We start from the raw sequence: 21,242 nt of genomic DNA, 5'->3' as shown, positions 1-21,242 counted from the left end.
CATTTTCCATGGTGTACACACACACTTGGTTGTTGTAGTTGTTGTTCCACTGCCACCTCTAATCAAACAGCCTTTGCAAATTTTTGAAATACAACAAGTTGAAGACCAGCAGACCGGAGGCAAAAGTAGGAGAAGTGTATGCACCATGAGCAGTGATTCCCTCTGTCCAAATACCTTTTGTGCTCTAAAAAAACAACTCTTATTTCTCTCCTGCCCAAGATAAATTGGAATTACAATGCTGTCGTCAATCTCATAATGCTAGAGATTTTCCCTTGGACAATAAATGCCATGATGGGAAAATGCAAAAGTAAAGAAAGGAGATTTTTTTATTTATATATATATATGCCCCCCCCCCAAAAAAAACACCACAGAGAGTTGTTGTTGTTGTTGTTAATTTTAATTTATTTATTATTTTATTTTATTACAGCTGAAACGTGTGCGGGAAGCTGAAAAACAATGCAAACCTCTCCTGGAAAGAAATAAGTGCCTCTCCAAGAGAAATGACGAACTCATGCAGTCGTTACAACGCATGGAGGATAAACTTAAAGCAATCACAAAGGAAAATTTAGAAATGGTTTGTAACACAGAACAGTGCTCCTTAAACATAGCAGTACTCAAAAGCATGCACATGGCTCCCTCTGTGCACTAAACTGTTCCCACACCACACCACACCAGTCTTAGTAGATTTAGAGCAGTGTAGAGAACCATAAGGGGTTTGGCGGGGAGACCGAGTCTATTTTATGAGCACCCAAGTCACCACGTGGCGGTGGGGCGAGAAGGTGCGGCAGGACCCAAGTGGCTGCTGGGCACAACTGGAAGGGACAGAAACAGGCCGGCTCTCGCCTCTCCTGGCAGTGTCTTTGATTGGAGCCGCTCCCGCCTCCAACCCGTCGCCAGCACAGCAGCTCCTTCTTGCCTGCCTCAGCCTTGCTGCACCACCGCAGAGAGGAGAGCCTCTCTGGGGATGGTCCCACGGAGCCAGCCAGGAGCATGGGGGTGGGGTGGGCATTCCCTCCCCCGGGGAAAAAAGAGGTCTGGGCACAGAGGTAAAGTGACTGCAGTAATCCCCCACCCCATCTTTTATCCTGACAACAACCCTATAAAGGTGGAGAGGGTGGGGAGACAAAATACAGGGGAAATGGCTTCCCGGATGGGACAACCACTTTCCCCCGGAAATATGGGATGTCCCGGTTAATACAGCACTGTTGGCAATCCTGTGCACATCCCTATTGAGAAGCAAGAGCATTAATCAGAGCAAGACAGCAGCCACACAGATTTTATTCCATATCTTTTCTCAACTGCTCTTAATTACACTTTTCTTAAAACAACAACAAACATCAAATCTCTGATTTGAGTATACATGGCAGGATTTATTCGCTGAATCCTAGTCCCCATATAAATGAGTTGGGATTCCTTTTCATTACTTGGAGCAAGCAAAGCTGTGTGTCTAATTCTGTGGAAATTAAAGTTACAGAAGTAATCTGCCTTAACATAAATCCATTTTCTAGAAAACAGACCAAATCAGAAGATGCAGCTCCCAAACTTCAGGTCCTAGGTCTTCCTGGACACCCTTTTTCTTTTGCTTTCTCTGTCTGCTCTGGAGAAGGACCTGGGCCAGCAGCAGCTTATTGTTTAGAATGTTGCCGTTCCTGTTCTCCTGACTGGCTCCAGCAAATCTCAAAAGATCTGGACATTTCATATAAATACAGGGAAACAGATTTGCATAAACATTCTCAAGCAGGATTTACAATTTAGTTTCATTTCCCCCTCATAGTAATGGGCTTTCAACCTTAGGTAAATTGCCCCTCCTCCACAATGCTTGAGTCCTGAAGCATACACTCTGGGGAAACTGCATTCCAAATCTCTGATATCCACATCAGTTTGACACTTAAGACAAGAGGAAATAATATGTTTCAATCAGTAATGACAATCTGGGGCATCCAATAAAGTTTAACAAAGAGAAATGTTAAGAGAGCCACTAACAGGCTTGCTGCAGTCTCAGTGGTTCTCTGTTGAGAAGAGTTTATCACGGGAGCAAAAGAGGTCAACAGCCCTGTCTCGCCTGGCGGCTCCCATGTAGCCATCAATGTTGGAATACAATCCCTACTAGCCAAGTGGTAACCGATGTACCAGGGTTTCCCATCGTGTGAGGGAAGGGCGCAATTTTCAGTGATCCCCCTTCCCTCTGAGCCATCTGCATGTTCTGAAACTATGTCCCTGAGGGTGCCTCAGCCCTCAGAGGCATAGTTTCAGGAGGAACAGGTGGATGCAGAAGAAAGGAGGAATCAATGCAGAGTTAGTCTGCATATCAGCCAGTGGTTATTTTTAATACATTTTCCTTTTTATTGCTGCTCAGAAAGAAAAAAATACATCACATCCTCCTCTGAAGAAATTAAAGTCTCTCAATGACCTAGATCAAGCTAATGAAGAGCAAGAAACTGAATTTTTGAAGCTTCAGGTTATTGAACAGCAGAACATAATTGATGAGTTGACAAGGGTAAGTTGTGATCCATAAGGAATTAAAAGCAATGGGGTAGCAAATGGAAATGGAATCTTCAATGTGAAGCAGGCAGGAGGTAGATAGATAGATAACATTTTATGTCCCACTCTTTCTCCAAGGAGCCCAGAGCAGTGTACTAAAGTTTCTCCTCACAACAACCCTGTGAAGTAGGTTAGGCTGAGAGTAGTGACTGGCCCAGAGTCACCCAGCAAGTATCATGGCTGAATGGGGATTTGAACTCAGGTTTCCTTGGTCCTAGTCCAGCACTCTAACCTCTACACCACGATATGACTGGTAGATGTCTGTTAATAAATGAGGAAATGTGTCTTACAACTTAACCCGAAACTCAAGAACTGGGCTCCCAGAACACATCGGATCTCAGCTCTGGAGCTCCTGCTCATCAGATTAGGCCCATCCATGGTGTCCTGCTTTGTTAATTGTTCTTGCTTTGCCTGCATTTGTTCTTTTCAAAGTGGTTTTGTAAGGATTTCACTTCAGACTCAGTTCATGAATGCATGCTTCACAGCAAATATTTTTAAAGTTGGCTGAGTAATGGTGCTGTCAGCCTGTCAGAACCCATCATAAAAATCTCAAATGCTTTTTTTCACCGTGGGCAAAATGCAGGGAAATGAAAATGCTGCATGAACGAATAATATCTTTGTCCCACTAATGTGGGCAAAGTGGTTGTGTGAACAGCGTTTATGCAAAGATATTTGAAGTGCTCTTGCCTAGTGGTGTGAAATAATTCTCCAGGCCCTGCTCTGCTCCTTCCAAGGCAATAATCTTGGGCAAAGTGGGATTGGAAGAGGACCTCTCTCCCAGTCTTCATGGGCAAAATGGGATTGGGAATGGGCGGGGGAGTAACAGCAGGGAGAGGGCATGCCCTCAACTCCTGCCTGTAGGGTTCCAGTGGCATCTGTTGGGCCATGGTGTGAAACAGGGTGCTGGAGTAGATGGGCCTAGGGCCTGATCCAGCAGGGCTGTTCTTATGTAGAGAGCCAGTGTGGTGTAGTGGTTAGAGTGCTGGACTAGGACCGGGGAGACCCGAGTTCAAATCCCCATTCAGCCATGATACTAGCTGGGTGACTCTGGGCCAGTCACTTCTCCCTCAGCCTAGCCTACTTCACAGGGTTTTTGTGAGAAGAAACTTAAGTATGTAGTACACCGCTCTGGGCTCCTTGGAGGAAGAGCGGGATATAAAAGATATAAAATGTAAATAATTAATTAAATAAATGTTCTTATGACCTGGTTGGTGGCCAGTTTATATATACAAACTGGCAAGAACTTTGGCTTGTGAAACCAAAGTAAACTCCATTCATAAGCATTATTTAAATGGGCTGAGGTTGAGGCTGAAGATAAGGCATGTTGCAATTTTGTAATCAGTGTATCAGTAGCCAGCATGAGCACTGCAGATAGATACATGAGATATTAATAATGTTTCCATAGAGTTATACTAAAAAAAATAAGGAAATTTGAGAGTAACTACACATATAGCCTCAACACCTTAGATCTGATGAAATTTAAGAAGAACTTTGATGCTTATGGTAAATTTTGATCTTTGGAAGTACATGCCTATGGATATAACTTTTACTTGATCTTCTTGTGCAGGACAGAGAGAAACTTATTCGGCGCAGGAAGCATAAAAGAAGTTCAAAACCAATTAAAGTAAGTGAAGTAGACAAATGTTTTGGATGCCCTTATAAACAGAGTGTACTATAATTCAGTTCATCTTTTCTAATATTAATTCCTATAGAATTCCTTCTGTTCAGCCCCCAGCAGCATCCCAATAATTTCAGGAAGAAAAGTGCCAGGCCTTGCAGAAATTGTGTAACAGTGTATCTGCATACATCACAGTAAATCCAGGCTGCAACTATCAGCCTTGGGGATATGAAGAGCCAAGTCAAAACAGCAGTGACTTACAAATCTGCTACTCTGATTGTCAAGCCCAATATGGTCTGCAGTAGGAGTGTATGCGGACTGCAGTCCAACCCGTGATTCCTCAAACGCAGTTCGGTCCAGCAGTGAACCTATCCAGCTATTCAAGTGCCAGTGAAGGGGGCTCTGGGGAGGGGGCGGGTAGTGAGCAGCACCTTTGAAAGGAAATAAGCATGTTCTTACCAGCATTAATGCCGCAGAGGCCAAGTGAGTGCTGGTACCAAGCCACTGCCACACACAGCCTGCTGCGGGGAGCACCGCAGCAGCAGGAAGCTGCCTGGAGCAGCAGTAACGCCAGTAAAGATGTGCTCGTTTCCTTTTAAAGGTGCCATTTGCCAACCTGCTTCTGGGTGCCGCCCTCACTGGCCCTCGAACTGCCAGATCGGTTCATGGTTCGGCCGAAGCAGGCTGCACCAGTTTGCTTGCACTGGTTTGTTTGTCCAGATTCGGACCAGACCATAGTCTGCACACACTCATAGTCTGGAACTCATATTTATGGGGGTTGGGGAACTGCAAAACCCCTGTCAGTGGACCATGGACATCCCATATGTTTTCCACTCTTGTGCTTTGCCCACCCTTTATGTGGGCATAAAAACAGTGCAATATGAGTGTGCCCTCTGTTCTCATTGATCATTCTGTCTGCATCACTATTTCAATAACTTCAGCAAGTATTAAATGCTGAAATTAGTACTTTGGTATCCAAACACGATTAAGCAGCTCTGTCATCTTAGGGCATGACTCATATTTCTCTTTGATCTTTTAAGAATTGAATTAGGAGGTTTGTAGACACTAAATTGTTTTAAAAATTGAGTTGGAATGTCTGACTGCCTTACTGAAAAGTAGCAGTTATCACACACCAGTAGCTAACTGGAACTCCAATGCTGTTGCACACTGATTTGAGTGGTATTGCTTCCATTTGTACAGCACACCAAGAACTGGTATCTGCATCAACCACAACCAGTGCTCTAACCCAGTGCAGAGTGGGAGCAGAGTCTGGAGTACATTTTGTTTCTAAAACCAAAGAGGATCCATCAGTGACACCAGTCTCTGCACTGTGTATTTTCTGGGTGTTTTTCACACCTGGCTTTTAGTTTGCATCTCCTCTGGAGGATGTGCATTCACATATTGGCCAGATTTACCCCGAAGTCCTTGCGAGCTATTGGGGAGCACTTCACACACAATTCAGGTTTTTTCATTGAACATTAGAGTGTAGCCCGATTTATAGCCAGGGTTTTAAAAAAATCCACTTTTTGCATTGGTTTCTTGGGGCAACTTCAAACTCGCAGTAAAGCCTCACCAAAAAAACCTGCGGTAAACCTTGCTGTGTGAAAAAGGATCTGGTGAGGTAGTCACTGCAGTTCACTGCTGCAATTCTGTGGCTCAGTTGCACATAACAATACAGTACAACCCTTGCACAATCAGCCAATCAAACTACACTTGTATGCTCTAGGACAGGGGTTCCCAACTTGAGGGCCTCCAGATGTTGCTGAATTACAACTACCACCATCCCCAATTGTAGTTCAGCAATATATGGAGGCCCCCAGATTAGGAACTACTGATCTAGGATACCCTATAATAGCTGGGCTTGTGCACAAGACTGAATATTTGACCTGTAGTAATACTGGTAGTATTTCTTCATGTTGGTTTTTCTCATTTTGTAGAGGCATATATTGGACACTGTTTATGGGGGTGACGATGACTCCATGGACTCTGAAACGTCCTCCATGGCTTCATACAGGACAGACAGAACACCAGCAACTCCAGATGAAGACCTGGATGAAGTAAGATAATCTTTGCCTGATGTGGCATTTCATTTCCCCATACACAAACCCTGGGCATTTTGTAAGCACCACGCATGCAAAATGCTATAATTTCTGACACAGTACACATCCTAAGCCACCCTTAGACATTCTATGTGTTTTTGTAACATTCCTGCATTTGAGGTCCAATCTTGACAGGACTTTAAATGTGACATTGTCTAGTTAGAGACTTAAATTTCCTCCTAAGTATCATTCATGCAGAATGCAATTTGGATCAGGGCTCTTGGGATTTTTAGCCCTTTATTCTCACTCTGTTTTCCTTCAGAAAATCTTCTTCCACCAGCAACCATTTATACCCTGAAGTACCATGTGCTACAAATGGCACTTGTGGAGTTAAATAGCCACTTGAGGGGCAGGGATTTTTTTTATGGGGGGAATGGCTAAAGGGTTAAACATTCCTTACCTCCAATCCAAATTGTGGCCCCCAGTTTTCTACTTGTGAGTAAATTTAAGTCTCTAACTAGATGAAGATGCATTTAATGTCTCATCCTGTTTGATTCTGAGATTCACCCAGGACTTTCCTCCTTCCCATGCAGAGCTTAGCGGCTGAAGAATCAGAGCTGCGATTTCGACAATTAACAAAGGAATATCAGGCCCTGCAGAGAGCATATGCATTACTGCAAGAGCAAACCGGGGGTATCATAGATGCTGAACGGGAAGCCAAGGTCAGTATTTGCCAAGGGCGACAAAACTGTAGCACAAACCGATTTCCAAAACCTACAAATAATATGGGAGAGGGGAAGATGAGTTGGAAGACACTCACAGAGCCTCTTCTCATGAGCACTGAGAAGGGCCAGAGTGGGCTGTGGGGATGGTGGGTTAGACTTACCTTCCCTGCAGATGACCGCTCCTCCAGCTCCCTGCACACCCAGATGATTCCCCAAGCGCCCAGGCAGCAGGGAGGGTCGGGGAATGTGATGTGTCATTCCAGCACCCAGAAATACCATGATGCACTGTGCAAGTGCGTGGTGCATCATGGGGATCCCCCCTGCCCTTCCCAGGCTCCCTGAAGTCTGACAGCTGTGGCTGCCAGACAATCAAAACAACAGGGTTAAGGGAGCACTCACTCCCTTAACCTTGTTTACAGGGTGGCTGCTTAGGTGGGTTTGCCGCCATGTTGCCACCAGGATTGGGCCAATCCCAGCAGTTAACACACGCATGCAAAACCGGGCTGGTCTCCCTTCGCCCTCTCACTGGCAAAATTGGAGGGCTTTTTTCATTGCTCTTTATAGAACACCATCAGTGAAGATGGAGTTTTTCAGATATACATAAAGACAAAGCTCTTAGGAGCCTTGTACTCTGAATTCAACAGTAGAGCAGATAACAGAGGTAGGAGATGGGGTGAGAGGTATGAGAAAGGCAAAGGCTTTCAAAATGATGTATATGGGTCTTAGATTTCAAGCATTTCTTGAAAAATAGCATCAAACATGAGCCCAGCAAGAATATATCTGACTTTATAATCTACATTCCTGCAGTTGCAAAGGATGCGTCCATGCTGTGCTGCTGTCTATTGAACTTTGATATAGGATTCAAGCTCCATACAGATGTTGGCAAATTGGTTTATTGACAGGTTTTTGTTTAGATCCCTGGGAAGGCTCTTAATACAGGCCAGCAGTAGGATTTCTCCTAGATCAAGGGGACAGTGGGAGAGGCAATCTAGAGGCTGGCTTCTGCTTAAGGGGATATTGTACAGTTAATTTGCCATGCCTGAATACAACACATATGCAAAACTGGGGTTATTCCTTTAGGCATTGCCCGCCCCCACCATCTTAAGCGCGTTTTTGCAAATGTGTTAACATGTGGATACTACATCCACATGTTAACACATTTGCAAATATGTGCTTAAGATTCAAAATCAAACCATCAAAGTTCTAGGTTTCAGAAAATTATCCTAGTTATCTCCAGTGCATATTGGGCAAGATACTGTGCCACAAGTATATTCTTTTGGCACAAAATAAATGCTGAATGATTATATGAGTGTATTGGTGATAGTAGCAATTTCATTATCTCAATTTTTTGCCTTTGCTGTTTCCAAAATATAATAATTGATTCAGTAGAACTGGCAGTGTTTTGCTGAGTCATAAATAAGTGTAGAGGCTAAAATTGTCCTGAAGATCAACTTAATACTGAGGCAGAACTTTCCATACCCAACCATGTTAATACATGGTCTTCCTCAATGCTGTAGCAGAAACACTTAGTGAGGCTATTCCCACAATCACTGGAAAGTGGACTAAGGGAGCTTAGCCCACTTTCCAGTGATCGTGGGAACCACCAGGCGAGCCTGGTGCTCCCAAGGCGGCTAGCCCGCCTAAAACACCCTTCCTCTTAAATGAGGTTCCTTGTTTCCCTGCTCATGTGCCACCGTGGTGCATGGCAACACACAAGTAGACCCCCAACCAGGAGGCTACAAGCAGCCTCCTGGTATCAGGGGTCCCCCCCAGAATAAGCATGTGGGGCATCCAAATGGCCCCCAATCCCTGCAGCCCCCACTGGCTCTGTGACAGAGCCAGTAGATGGGTGGGCAGCCAATCATCCGCCCAGGGGGGCTGCACGATTGCTCATCTGCGGGGAGAGCCCGCTTTCCCTGCAGAACCCTTCCAGCTTACACACAGATCATGTGCAGAGCCTCAGTAACTCTACAACTGGGGAGGTGCTGTCCGTCATAAACATGACTGTAACCCTGAGTGCAAAACCCACCTAAAATATCACTAAGTACTATCGAAACTGTGGTGTTCATACACACTCAGTAAGGTACAAGCATGACATGGGAAGGAAATCAAGCACACTTATACCACAATAAAATCAATAGAGATTACACTTGTTTAACTAACTTAAAAATCCAGGTAGACTGATGTACACTAATGGAGGTTTTCATTATGGTGTTGGTGTTACTTTAACAGGCACAAGAGCAGCTCCAAGCCGAAGTCCAAAGATATAAAGCTAAAATAGAAGATCTGGAAAAAACACTGGCACAGAAAGGACAGGTAGATGCTTCAAAAAATGCTTTCCTCTTTTGCTTTGGTTCATAGACAATATTTATCTGCTTACATAATGAAGTATGCTGCAGTGTATAGGGCAATGAATCAATATACACTTTGCAGAGATGAATCAACTATTTAAAAAGTGACCAGTGAAGAATGTGAGAGATATATAGAAAAGTGTGTCAAAGTGCCACCCGTGAAATGTGGCTACTTTGGATATCCCATTTCCTACAACACAGCACAACCATATGGATTAATTTGGCAGTACATGTAATATCAAGCAGAACTGGAGCTGTGCCAGCATAGTCAGAATATTATTAACCTTTTCCATCAATAAGAATTTTAATGGCCCTCATGATCATGGTTTCATGTCTCCCCAAATGGCAAGCCTGTCAGGGCCAATTTGCAATTTGCCTATGCATATATCAGTTCTATGTAATAAAACCATGTGTACAATAATGTGTGACAAACACACATGAATTTATTGCATTGAGTGCACATAAAACATGAAGCTGCAGCCAAATGCAGCAGAATATTATTTTGTATTACACAAAAGTTATATTTAAGAAATCATTTTGTGTGAAATGGTGCATAGTGTTCACACAACTTCCACATGGTTTAATAATTCAGGGAACATTTAAAAGCATGACTAAGGAAACTTCACATGCACATTTGGGCCATTTTTGCCCCGCTGGATCAGATGACAGGTCCATCCAGTCTAGACTCTTGTCTCTCACAATGGCCAATCAGTTACCTCTGGGAAGCCCACCAGCAAGAGATGAAGGCAACATCCTTTCTTAGCATAGTGCCTCTAAACATAGTCATTAAATATGACAGTTCTATATGACATTGATAGACATCCTCTGTGAATTTGTGTAATTGCCCTTTCAAGACATATAAGCAATTACCATCAGTACTTATAGCAATTAATTCCAAAAATGTTTTATTTACTCTCCCTCTCTCTTTCTCTCCGTCTCTCTCTCTCTCTATATGTGTGTGTATGTATGTATGTGTGTGTGTGTGTGTGTGTGTGTGTGTACACACACACACACACACACACACACATACATATCACAAGGAACTCCAGACTCACAAAAACCCTTTGGATAAGCAGGGGCGTATCTAGGGAGGGGGCAGGCAGAGCACGTGCCCTGGGCACCACTTGAAGGGGGGTGCCACTCTTTAAAATTAATTCTTTTTTTAAAAAAAATGGCTGCCTTTAAAAAATGGTGACCGCGCATGCTCAAATGGACTCTGTGAGGCCCTAGGCCATGACAGGCCTCACAGAGGCCATTTGAGCATGCGTGGTGGCCTCCAAAATGGCCACCACACCGATCTTTGCAGGCCCGAACAGGCCTGAAAATCAGCCCGGGATGGGCTATGGTGGTGGATTAAGAGGCCGGCGGGGGAGGGGGAACCTTTGCAGACACCCTCCCCATGGCCTTTAGGAAGCCCCCTGAAGGGGCTACAGGTATTTTTTTTTTAAATTTAATATAATATGTCACTGTACACATATTCAGTTTGGCACTATGTACAGAGAATCAGAGCTTGTGATACTGAGCTGAATGGTGAGTTTGTCTTTGAATCAATATGAAATCCTTAGTATTAAGGCCCACTGGGAGTTTCTTGCTCTCTTTTTCTCATTTGAACTGTCTTTCTGAAATAGTAGAATATATTCCAAGCACTGACACAGTTTACTCTGCATATCCTTTAATTATTTTCAGAGTATCTGGGAAAAGTCCAATTCTCCATTTATTTTTCAAACTTATGTAATAGTGATGCTAGTAGATACATAGTAGAGAATTAGACAGGCACGTCTGTTTAGTTTTCCAAGTACACCTCCACATAGTATTTGGGTATTTCATGAGCCCCAGCATACTGAAATTTGTAGTTTTCCAGCATTTTTTGGTCTGGCTACGTCTACTGCTAAATAGTTTTTGAAATATTAAAAGATTAACGAGCTTGACTTGTATTTTTGAGCTGATATTATTGTAAAGTTATCTGAAAGATTGATGTCAGATATTTGGACAGGGGGCACAATTTCAGTGCTTGCCCTAAGCACTATTTTCCCTAGATACGCCTCTGTGGATAAGTATGGATGGGTTAGAGAGAGACAGAGACAGAGAGACAGAGATTAAGGTTGTTCACACGTCCCATGAGGCTGTGGCTGGGGAGGGCTCAGGGGAAGGCAGGAACCTACCTGACTTCCCCCACACAATCCATGTGATACTGGGCACTGCCATGCCATGCACCCACATGATTAGTGCTGCGGTGAGCCCAATGGTGATCTGGAGGGGGTTGAAGGAAAACAGGCCACCGGATATCCCACAATGCACCACACAAAAAGTATAATGAGCTAGGATACCTCAGTACTGCCGGGCTTCTCCTTCCCACTGGCTCTATGGTTAAGCCAGCAACCTGTAAGAGCTACCAGCAGCTTGCTCACCCACATGACCTGGGAGTGTTAGGAGGCACGCCTGCATTCTCCTACCTCACATTTAGCCCAGGTTAAGCAGCAGGGCTACCCAGGGTTAGAGTGCCGAGATCGCATGCAACCCTGGCACTCCTCATGACCAGTCCTATCTAGGCTAACACTGCCCTACCCAGGTAGGGCTGATTGTGAGAATTTCCCTGGGCAACTGACCCAAGATCACCCAGTGAGCATCATGGCAGAAGTGCAGACTTGAACCTGGGTCTCCCCAACATTCTAACCTTGTCCACTACTCTTAACTACATCTCTTCCTTTTGGTTATCTTGAATCTACAGCCCAGCGATTTCATTGGATACCCCCATGTTCTAATGGTTATCTCTATCCATTGTCTCCACACTGCTAATTTTATAAACCTCTGTCATGTCCTGCTAAGAGAAAGTGAGGTGAAGCGCTGACTGGTGTGAAGCACCTTAGGGGGTTCTGTGGGGAGAGTGGGCTTAGCCTGCTCTCCCTGCAGATGTGCAGCCGCTCGTAGCTGGGTGGCCACATCGGCCACCCACACGACTGCCGGCTCCATCACGGAGCCTACTGGGGCTGTGGGGATCGGGGGCCGCATAGATGCCAAGATGCCCCATGTTAGCACGTAGGGCATCCTGGAGAGACTCCCAAGCCTGGGAGGCTGCTTGCAGCCTCCTGGCTGGGGTCTCCTTGTGTGTCACTGTGGTGTGGAGGCACGCCGTGGCAGCACACGATCCGAAAACCCAGGTTAGCGGAGCGCTCGCTCCACTAACTGGGCTAAGGGGAGAGCTACTTTGGCAGGCTAGCCGCCAGAGAACCACTGGGCTCACCCATGAGCCCAGTGGTTCTCACGAAGGGAAAAAAGCGGGCTGGGCTTCTTTAGCCCAGTTTTCCCCCATCATGAGAATAGCCTCATTGTGTTGTCTTCTAGGGGTCCTGGTTCCAGCAGAAACTCAAGGGCTGCTCAAGCAGCCACAGGACAGGACTTGGGAGTACAGTCAGAGAAGAGATGTACTATGAGCTGGAAATTTCAGGCACAGACTAGAACTCTGTTTACACATTTTATTCAATGCATGTACAATATCTGTACAGTGTACACACATACAGATCTGCACACAGGCAGTTATTCACATGTTATTTTCAATGCATGCACCATAGCACAGCTCCTATCTGTAGCCTGCCCTTGAGGGGGCCTGTACCTAAGTAAACTTTTAAAATGAATGCATGTATTGTGTACAAAAACAAGTACATGTGTATAGACACTTAACACACAAGAGCAACATAAGGTCTGAATAGGGCTATGCGTTTTGAGAAGCCAGAGCAGCAGAGATTTTGCTCCACTGCTGGACAGAGCCCATCTGAGCCCTAAAGTGGGTCCATGTGGCTTACCTTCAGCTCACAGCTAGTGTCCAATTAAAGCAGGGGTGGGGAACCTTGGCCCTCCAGCTGTTTTTGAACTACAACTCCCATAATCCCCAGCCACAGGGGCCAATTGCTAGGGATTATGGGAATTGTAGGCCAACATCTGCAGGAGGGCCAAGGTTCCCCACCCCTGAATTAAAGGATAGGGTGTGAGTTGCCAGCCAGATGCTTCTTTGGCAGTGTTCCACCTCATCCTGAAAGTCATCAGGTCTGGAGAGTGCCTTCAGCACATGGCTGCCTTCAAGGTAAAGTCATGCTCCTGTCCTGACTACCTCACTATTATCTATACCTGCTACAGGGATGGAGTCACTGAGGAGTTAAACATCCATTCCTACCTCCCTGTGATATACAGGATCACCACATACTCTTTTGGAATTCCAGTAACTAAAAGATCTCTGCATTGTTTCTGCATTAGAAATCTGCAATTTTCAATATTGGAAGGAGAATTCTAAAGATCTTGCTCTGCACTCATTACGAAATGACATCACAGGTGCAAAGCTTGCAGTAAAATTCAAAAATGTATTTTAGTGAGGCCAGAGGTTACCATACCACATTTCTGTGCTGGGGGTGCTGTGAAATCCACTAGTGTTTCAGTTTTAGCAAACTGAAGATACTACAAATGGAAGGGGCAATTCCAGTGATGATTACACCACTTAAACAGTAGTAACATTGGAGTGCAGATGAACCCTCCTTAGGTAGATGCACCAGTCACCACTGAATCCTAAATATTACTTTTAATTTTAATCAAACAGGACTCCCATTGGGTAGAAGATAAGCAACTATTTATTAAGAGGAATCAGGAGCTTTTGGACAAGGTATGTTTAAAACATGATTCATAGATCAGGGCTGTACAACTTTGGCCCTCCTGCAGATGCCCCATCATCCCTGACTATTGGCTAGTGTGGCTGGGCATGATGGGAGTTGTAATTCAACAGCAGACAGAAGGCCATGCTGTGTCTGTGTCATGCTGGCCCTGGCATAGATTTGCATCAATATGTGGAAGCTGATGTTCAAAAACGGAAATGCTATACATTATTCTGTCCTAGATTCCAAACACATGATTAGAAGCTTTGTTTCTTTGTAATTTCAGGAAATGTAACCCAGACAACAGACAGACACAAGAAATAGATCTACAAACCGCTCCGTTTTGTATATGAAAGAAATAAAACACATTAAAGCCAAAGCTAAATAAATAGAGAATTAACAGAAGACAATAAATAGAAGGCAAAGGCGCCTTTTAAAATGGTGACTTCTTATATTTGTTCAGGCCAGCATAGCACCTTTCCAGCAGCTGTTGCTGATATCTCCTTTGCAGCTTTTTAAAGTTTGTGAGCAATTTTAGAACAGGGAACCATCTTCTCATATCTTTTGCTCTGTAAAATGGTTTGAGATTTTTTGTTGTTGTTGAAAAGTGAGATATAAATATTTATTAGAATTATAATCTGAAAAGACAAAAGTTTCAATTTAAAATAATAAAATGAGGGCTTCGTTCTGAGTGAAAGAGTCGAACACTACCAATGTTTCATACTTCTGCAGAAGGGACCCTTCAGAGTAGCTCTTCCAATTTTGCCCCAAAGCCAGTCCTACTAGAGGCAGAGCCGTAACTGTTTGCATAGGTTCCAAGAATCTGTGCAGAGCTGCCACTATCAGGGACACTGCACTTGCCACAACAGGGAGCCAGTGGCAGCCTGCACCCCACCACCACCACCCATTTTCTCCTTGTGGCATGTGTGGTGACCCTTTTCTCTCCACTGTACGTGTGATGGCAACAGCAGCGTCCCTGAGGGAGTAGTCCACCACATGGTGGGGAGGGGAGAGGTGGAAAAAGAAGGGGCACTGCAGGGGAGGGGCGCCCCAGGGGACTGCCACCAAGTTGGGGGACAGGTGGCCTGAACGCAGGCCTTCTCTGTCCTCCATACGCTATGGTATCCTACTAAGATGTACTGATTTAAGGCATGAAAACTGGAAAGTCATAAAACAAATCTTCAGGAATCATCAAAAGCAAACTTCAAAAGTATCTTGGGGGGGGAATTTTCTCTTAACCTCAAAGAATGAAGAATCCTCCAAAAGTCCCAAATCAGCATATATAAAAATCCAGTGTTGTGTGCCAAGTTGCTTTTGATATCTTTCCTTCCACAATTTCTGCTTACAACACATAACTTATAACCTTTGCAGGGTTTGTTATGTTTTCCATTATCAAGATGACAACAAAATTTAACAAAGTTGGATATTTTTCTTTCCCTGGGGCTGGGGGTGGGGGTATGGGCAGGCATGCAGGGAAGTTGGTGGTGGTGAACTTTTAAATGAACATATTTTGGAAGCCCTCCCAGATATTAGGCATTAACATCTTCTTTCCAGATAGAAAAACTGGATGCAGACAACAATCGATTGCAACAGGAGCTGCAGGATGCCAGAGATCAGAATGAGCTGTTGGAGTTCCGAAATTTAGAGCTTGAAGTAAGTAGCTGTTAACCCCTTACTGCAGGACCTGGAATTATTGGAGGAGGGAATTAAATATACTTGGTCTGCTTTTTATTATAATTATAAGCATAATTGTTAGACAAAGATAAATAAACTGGAAAGAGGAGCCTTTAGAGAAACAAGCCCTACATGCTTAGATAAGTAGCATCTATGCTTGGTGTTTCTACTTCAGGGACTTCCCAGTAAGGTGTCACAAGGGGAAACATTCTCTTTTATTCACCTTTCTATACATATTTGTGAGAGCATTCTTTCATTCATGTGCTAACCAATATATTTCATTTCAGATTAATAAACATCACACGCTCTGCAGATCTACTGCATGAAAAATGCAGATTATTATCCATGCTATCCAATGTTTAATTGCACTTCAGAATTGTGAAATATAGCCACCTAATGGTGTAGCGGGGAAGTGACTTGCCTAGCAAGCAAGAGGTTGCTGGTTTGAATCCCCGCTGGTATGTTTTCCCAGACTATGGGAAACACCTATATCAGGCAGCAGCAATATAGGAAGGTGCTGGAAGGCATCATCTCACTCTGCACGGGAGGAGGCAATGGTAAACCCCTCCTGTATTCTCCAAAAGAAAACCAAACGGCTCTGTGGTCGCCAGGAGTCAACACCAACTCAAGGGCACAACTTTACCTTTAGAATTGTGAAAAGGTTCATCAGTTTTTAGTGTTGAATCTTGAAATGATCTTACACATCTCCCCAGAATATAGCTGAATTGTACAACTGCCCCAGTGTGTCTGTGAGGATGCTGACTAGTGTTTTGTGGTAGCCCTTTGAATCAAGGCTGTTCCTTGCAGGGCATACTCTGGCTATGTCTGCACTGGCACTTCCACCCCAGGACTACTGTGTCCTGACTTTGCACCAGTGTAAAACCAACCCTGTGAGCCATGCCAGGGCTCTCAACCAGAATATTTATAGAGCAGACTACTGCAATTGATGATTCCATTGAACTGGAAGGTACACATTTGAAGGGATGTATTGCACACGACTCAGTCATACCACACCCCTCCAGCTTTATAAAGATTTAAAGTGCTTTGCAGGCCTTCTGCAATAAAGAGAGAACCAACTGACATTCTGAGTAATATTCATGAAGACAGGAAGCTATGCAGACTTTAGAAAGAAGTATGCTTCTTTCTGAAATGCTGCAGATTACGTGGCCAACTTTATGATTCAGTATCACTTCCAGTATGAAAATGAAACAAACAAAAAACCCAAGCCATCATGGTGCAGCTTTCTTTGTCTTAGAAAACTGAGACTATTTAGAAAACAAAATCAGATGGGTGTTATGGAATCATATAATCGTTTTCTAATCAGTAGACAATGTGGATTGCTCTTCTGATTCCGACATAATTTCTCTTGCCTTTACATTTTAACTCAAGGAAAGAGAAAGAAGGTCTCCACCATTTAATCTCCAGATCCATCCATTCTCTGATGGTGTAAGTGCTCTGCAGATCTACTGCATGAAAGAAGGTGTCAAGGTATGTTAACATGGGTTCACTAACTGTAAAGATAATGCCAAGCTAATCGGCTCTCCTTTGGGAACTGATTTTAACTCTGTTCAGTCATTCATTTAGGTGCAAATAAAAATGGGCAGAATCAAGCCCACTGGCCCACTCCTATGTATTCACGGGTCCCTTGGGACATGGGATGTGCACACACTTTGACACATGTAGGCTCCTGTACACACAATCCATGACCCTCTATTTTTCAGGGCACCAGGTTGTACATAGCAGAGCCTGTGCATGGAACCTGGGGGCAGGTGCGACCCCGATCACATGTTCATTGAATAGGGCTTTTGTGAACAAAAGAAGTGCAGTAGTCATTTTGATTATAGGGCCTGATTTATATTTTTGAGGCTTCTTAATCTGGCAGAGTCAGTCTTGCACAATCCAGTGCTGAAATCATGTGAGCCAGTTTTTTGGAATCTTTCCCACACACCTGGTGTTTCCTGTAGTGAACAGATGGCATGTGGAGTTTGCTGAAGCACAGTGACAGTTGGGGGGTTCTTACCCCAGCCAAAATCAGCCTAGCACTGCTTGTTTGGATTTTACATCAGCCCATTTTATACAATATCATCTAGGATTGATTTCCAGTTTGTTTCTCAAAATGGAAAAGATGGGCATCATCAAATAACCAGAACACTAGTAAAAGGCAAGAAGACAGCTCAAAAGGCAAGCTTCCACACTGGAAATAATTCTGTGAATTTCCTCAAGGATCTGTCTAGGAGCCTATTGGGCCTGTCCTCCCACTCCACGAAGAGCTCACTGCAGAGGCTGTTGTAGCTGCAGCCAAGCCCTGTTGTGTGACCTGGTGGGTTCCATCCCTTCTACTTCTCTGCTGCCTCCTCAGCTGTGGCTGATCATCTCATCCTTCCAGTCTATTAATGAGTTTGGGGCAGAGTTCCAATGACAGAATTGCTACACAGAGTTCTTCTCTCAATTTGGCAGAAGTGAGTAAGATTGGAGAGTCCTCAAGTGCACAGAGTAGAACTGAAGTTACTGGTTCATTCTTGTTTCATCTCTGTCTTGCAGATTTGCCTCTTAGTAGAATTGATTCCCATCCTCTAAAATTCCCATCCTCTAAATTGATTCCCATCCTCTAAATTTTCATTCTTTATGCAAATGGCAATAAGGTTGTTCTCATGACTATAGTAGGGGTGAGGGGCTCTTCCTCCACCTGGGTGGACCTTCCTTCTCCCCCCACCCCGATGATCACCAATGTCCACTTCAGTGCACCATTGTGTGTCCACACACTGCTCCATGCAGTGTGGATCTCTGGAGGCCAGGACTCGTTTCCCCAGCCTCCCGGACTCCCGCAATGCACTGCATGATGCCTTGGGGGATTCCCCTGGGAGTCAGGCACTCTAGGTGCGCATGCAACCTGAGCATACTCACGCCCCCGGACCTGGTGTAAAGGGTGTGCTTAAAGCCTGAAGTCATTTCCCAGGCTTGCAGGAGAGGCAGCGCCAGGATCCCCTGCAATCCCAGCACTGCACAGGAGCGGCCAAACCCAGGCAGGGCTGCCCAAGCCTGGGTTTGGCTACTCATGGGCACAGCCTCATTGTTTTATATCAAACCAGGCTTGGCTTGAGTCCTCTTCTGACTAGTTTTCCAGACTGCTGCAAAAATAACCAATGAGCCATCAGTCATGAGAAATCCAAAGTTTCGGGTTTCTCTGGGCAGTGAGCCAAGGAGAAGTGGCAATTAGATGGCTGTTCTATTGAGGTGATTGTTTCCTTCATATATTGGAGAATTCATTTTCACAAAATGAGTTTAGTTCAGGAAAGTAGTTAGTTCACTGGAAATATGCTTTGGGAAGGGCTGAATACTGTTCCAAGGCCTTTCTCCTCTTACCTTTGTCAAGGTGTAGTAAGTTTGTTCCTGATGCCATCTAGGCTTATAAGCCCAAGCTTATGTCCTCAGTGGAATCCAAATTTAGATTCTCGGTCTGAACTTCTCCAGAAAAATCACAGTCCTCTTTTATGACAACTATTTTGGGTTCCTTAGATGTGGTGCAGAGGAGGGTCTGAATTTGGGATCTGGTATGAGTTCCTTAACAGGCCTGGTCTGGAGACATGCTTTATTGCTTTTGGCTCCAACTCTGTTCCAGTAATGCTGTCAACTCTTGTGCTCATCTCACTTTAATATATCTGTTTATTTCTTCTTGAAAGAAAACTCTTAATCAGAGAATCTTCTCTTTGGGGTTTTCCTCAACTCTGCTGCATAAGTCTGCCATTGCCTTGGTCAAACAAAGGATACAAGATATATAGATAAACAGAACTTGCTAGCCTTATCACATTGGCCTAGTTCATCGTTGGCCCATGATTTGCGTTTCTCAGATGACTGTGCTGCTTATCTGAACTTCTTAACATCATGCCCTCCTCAGTGTTGGAATGTCATTTCAAAGGTATCCCAGGTGCACCAAGTTTGCCCTTTCATTTCTGGCAATATTGGCTGACATCCTAACAAAGAAGACATGGGCCAGGAAGATGGACCCACGCTGTAGAGAGCTTTCTTAGCAGTGCAGGGGGACAATTTGCTTTGTTAATTAGGATATCAGCCATTAAGTCTCTATCCTATATGGTTCCCTGCTGTCACTTTTGTTAGTGGAGTAAGGGAGAGTTTGCTACTACCTGTTTAGGTCACTACCTACACAATCTGATTATCATCTTGTCTGCATGGGACTAATTGTGCAAGTTCCCAGATGTCCAAACCCCACCTGTACAAGGCAGGTTGCCATGGGCAGCAGGGTAGCAACATTTGCGGCAGCTGCTCCTCAGCACAGCAGAACTATTGTACTTGCAACTGAGGACTGAGTCTGAAGCTTACCCACCTAATGGTGCTACCCAGCTTCATTCCCCACAGCTGTGCTCAGCTCTGTCTCCTCCTCCCAAGCTGACCCCTCCACCTCACACTGAGACATTTCCAGAATGAGCTGATGAACTGCCAGTCAACCGTTCCACCGTTGCGGCTATAACTGGGCCTGGACTTGACATTGACAGTGTTCCTGGGAGTCTGGGGGCAACATTGGTGATTCCCTGGTGAGAAATGGGTCCTGGGTCACTGGAACATGATCCTACTCTGGTTGTGGGCTCTTTCTCTTGATGTCCCACTCTTGGGGGCCTCTGACATCTGATTTTAAAATGTTGTCATTAATACGGGATGTTGATGCTAGATAAGTACTGTTGTCTTGTGTTCTGTTTTGTTCTGTTCTGTATATTTGATGGTCAAAAAACCTGCCAGTTTAAGGCCAGCGTTAAGTATCTCATTTTGGCTCAAGCTCCACAAAGCCGAGAAACTGGAACCTAAGGCTGATGCTTTAACACGGGGGTTCCCAACCATTGGTTTTCCAGATCTTGCTAAACTACAACTCCAACTACAGCTACAATTTAAGGTTGGGAACCCCTGCCTTAACAGATGTGCCATGTGATCAGTAATGATGTTGCGCAATGTCACAAATTGTGGTTGCTACAAATTGTTCTCTGTGGACCTGACTTTTCCTTGGTCTTTGAGGCCCATATCAAAATTGGAAAGATGGAGTGCCTGGCACAAGCAAAAATGCCTCATGTTGTCCATGTGGCAGCATGGAGGGCAAGTGCAACCTGCAAATATGTTACTGAAGACTGCACACATGCAGCATTAGTTAGAATGTGAGCCACTATTGCTGGTAGGAGTGGGCAGAACATTCCAAGCTCAGAACGCTCTGACTTCAAACAGGATGTTTCAGGTGATCCAAGCTTGAAACAGAATGCTCTTCAAATGAAAGGCCTATTTTGAGCTTGGAATGGAATAACCCCATTCCGAGTTGGAATGTTCCGAGTGCCATTTTGGCGGGCTGTTTTCCCCTTGCTTCCTGTTTTTGGCACAGGCTTCCAATTGGCTTGTGATCTCCTTGCTTCTTGCTTGGCTTGTTATCATACAAATCAAGCTGATTTGTATGATACAAGCCAACCAAGAAGCCAGGAGATTGCAAGCCAATTGGAAGCTACTGCCAAAAACAGCCCGCCAACATGGCAGTTGGAATGCTCGGAACACTCAAAATGTTCCAAGCTCGTTCTGTCAGAACAACCAGCCCGCCCAATTGTTCCAATAGAACATTCCAGGGATTCGCATTCCGTTCCGAGTTTAAAACGGAACACAAATCACGT

At 44.5% G+C, this 21,242-nt stretch overlaps 1 protein-coding gene across 4 annotated transcripts in view; it reads left to right on the top strand.

The window, feature by feature from the left end:
• JAKMIP2 (janus kinase and microtubule interacting protein 2) overlaps positions 1-21,242 on the top strand; it is a 161,708-nt gene that overhangs the window by 121,905 nt on the left and 18,561 nt on the right. For all 4 annotated transcript variants that reach the window (XR_008316680.1, XM_053298489.1, XM_053298487.1 and 1 more), the window contains exons 6-14: positions 428-574; positions 2,357-2,497; positions 4,109-4,165; positions 6,097-6,216; positions 6,792-6,920; positions 9,156-9,239; positions 13,860-13,922; positions 15,466-15,564; positions 16,975-17,073. Coding sequence is in view for 3 of the 4 variants with exons in the window: in XM_053298489.1 (XP_053154464.1) it covers positions 428-574; positions 2,357-2,497; positions 4,109-4,165; positions 6,097-6,216; positions 6,792-6,920; positions 9,156-9,239; positions 13,860-13,922; positions 15,466-15,564; positions 16,975-17,073 (939 nt within the window). In the remaining variant the exon portion in view is untranslated. The remainder of the gene's footprint in view (positions 1-427; positions 575-2,356; positions 2,498-4,108; positions 4,166-6,096; positions 6,217-6,791; positions 6,921-9,155; positions 9,240-13,859; positions 13,923-15,465; positions 15,565-16,974; positions 17,074-21,242) is intronic.

This window comes from Hemicordylus capensis, chromosome 2, assembly GCF_027244095.1.
Source record: "Hemicordylus capensis ecotype Gifberg chromosome 2, rHemCap1.1.pri, whole genome shotgun sequence".
In the NCBI taxonomy this organism is placed as follows: Eukaryota; Metazoa; Chordata; class Lepidosauria; order Squamata; family Cordylidae; genus Hemicordylus; species Hemicordylus capensis.
Note: the sequence above shows the minus strand (reverse complement) of the source record. Positions and strands in the feature narration are given on the sequence as shown.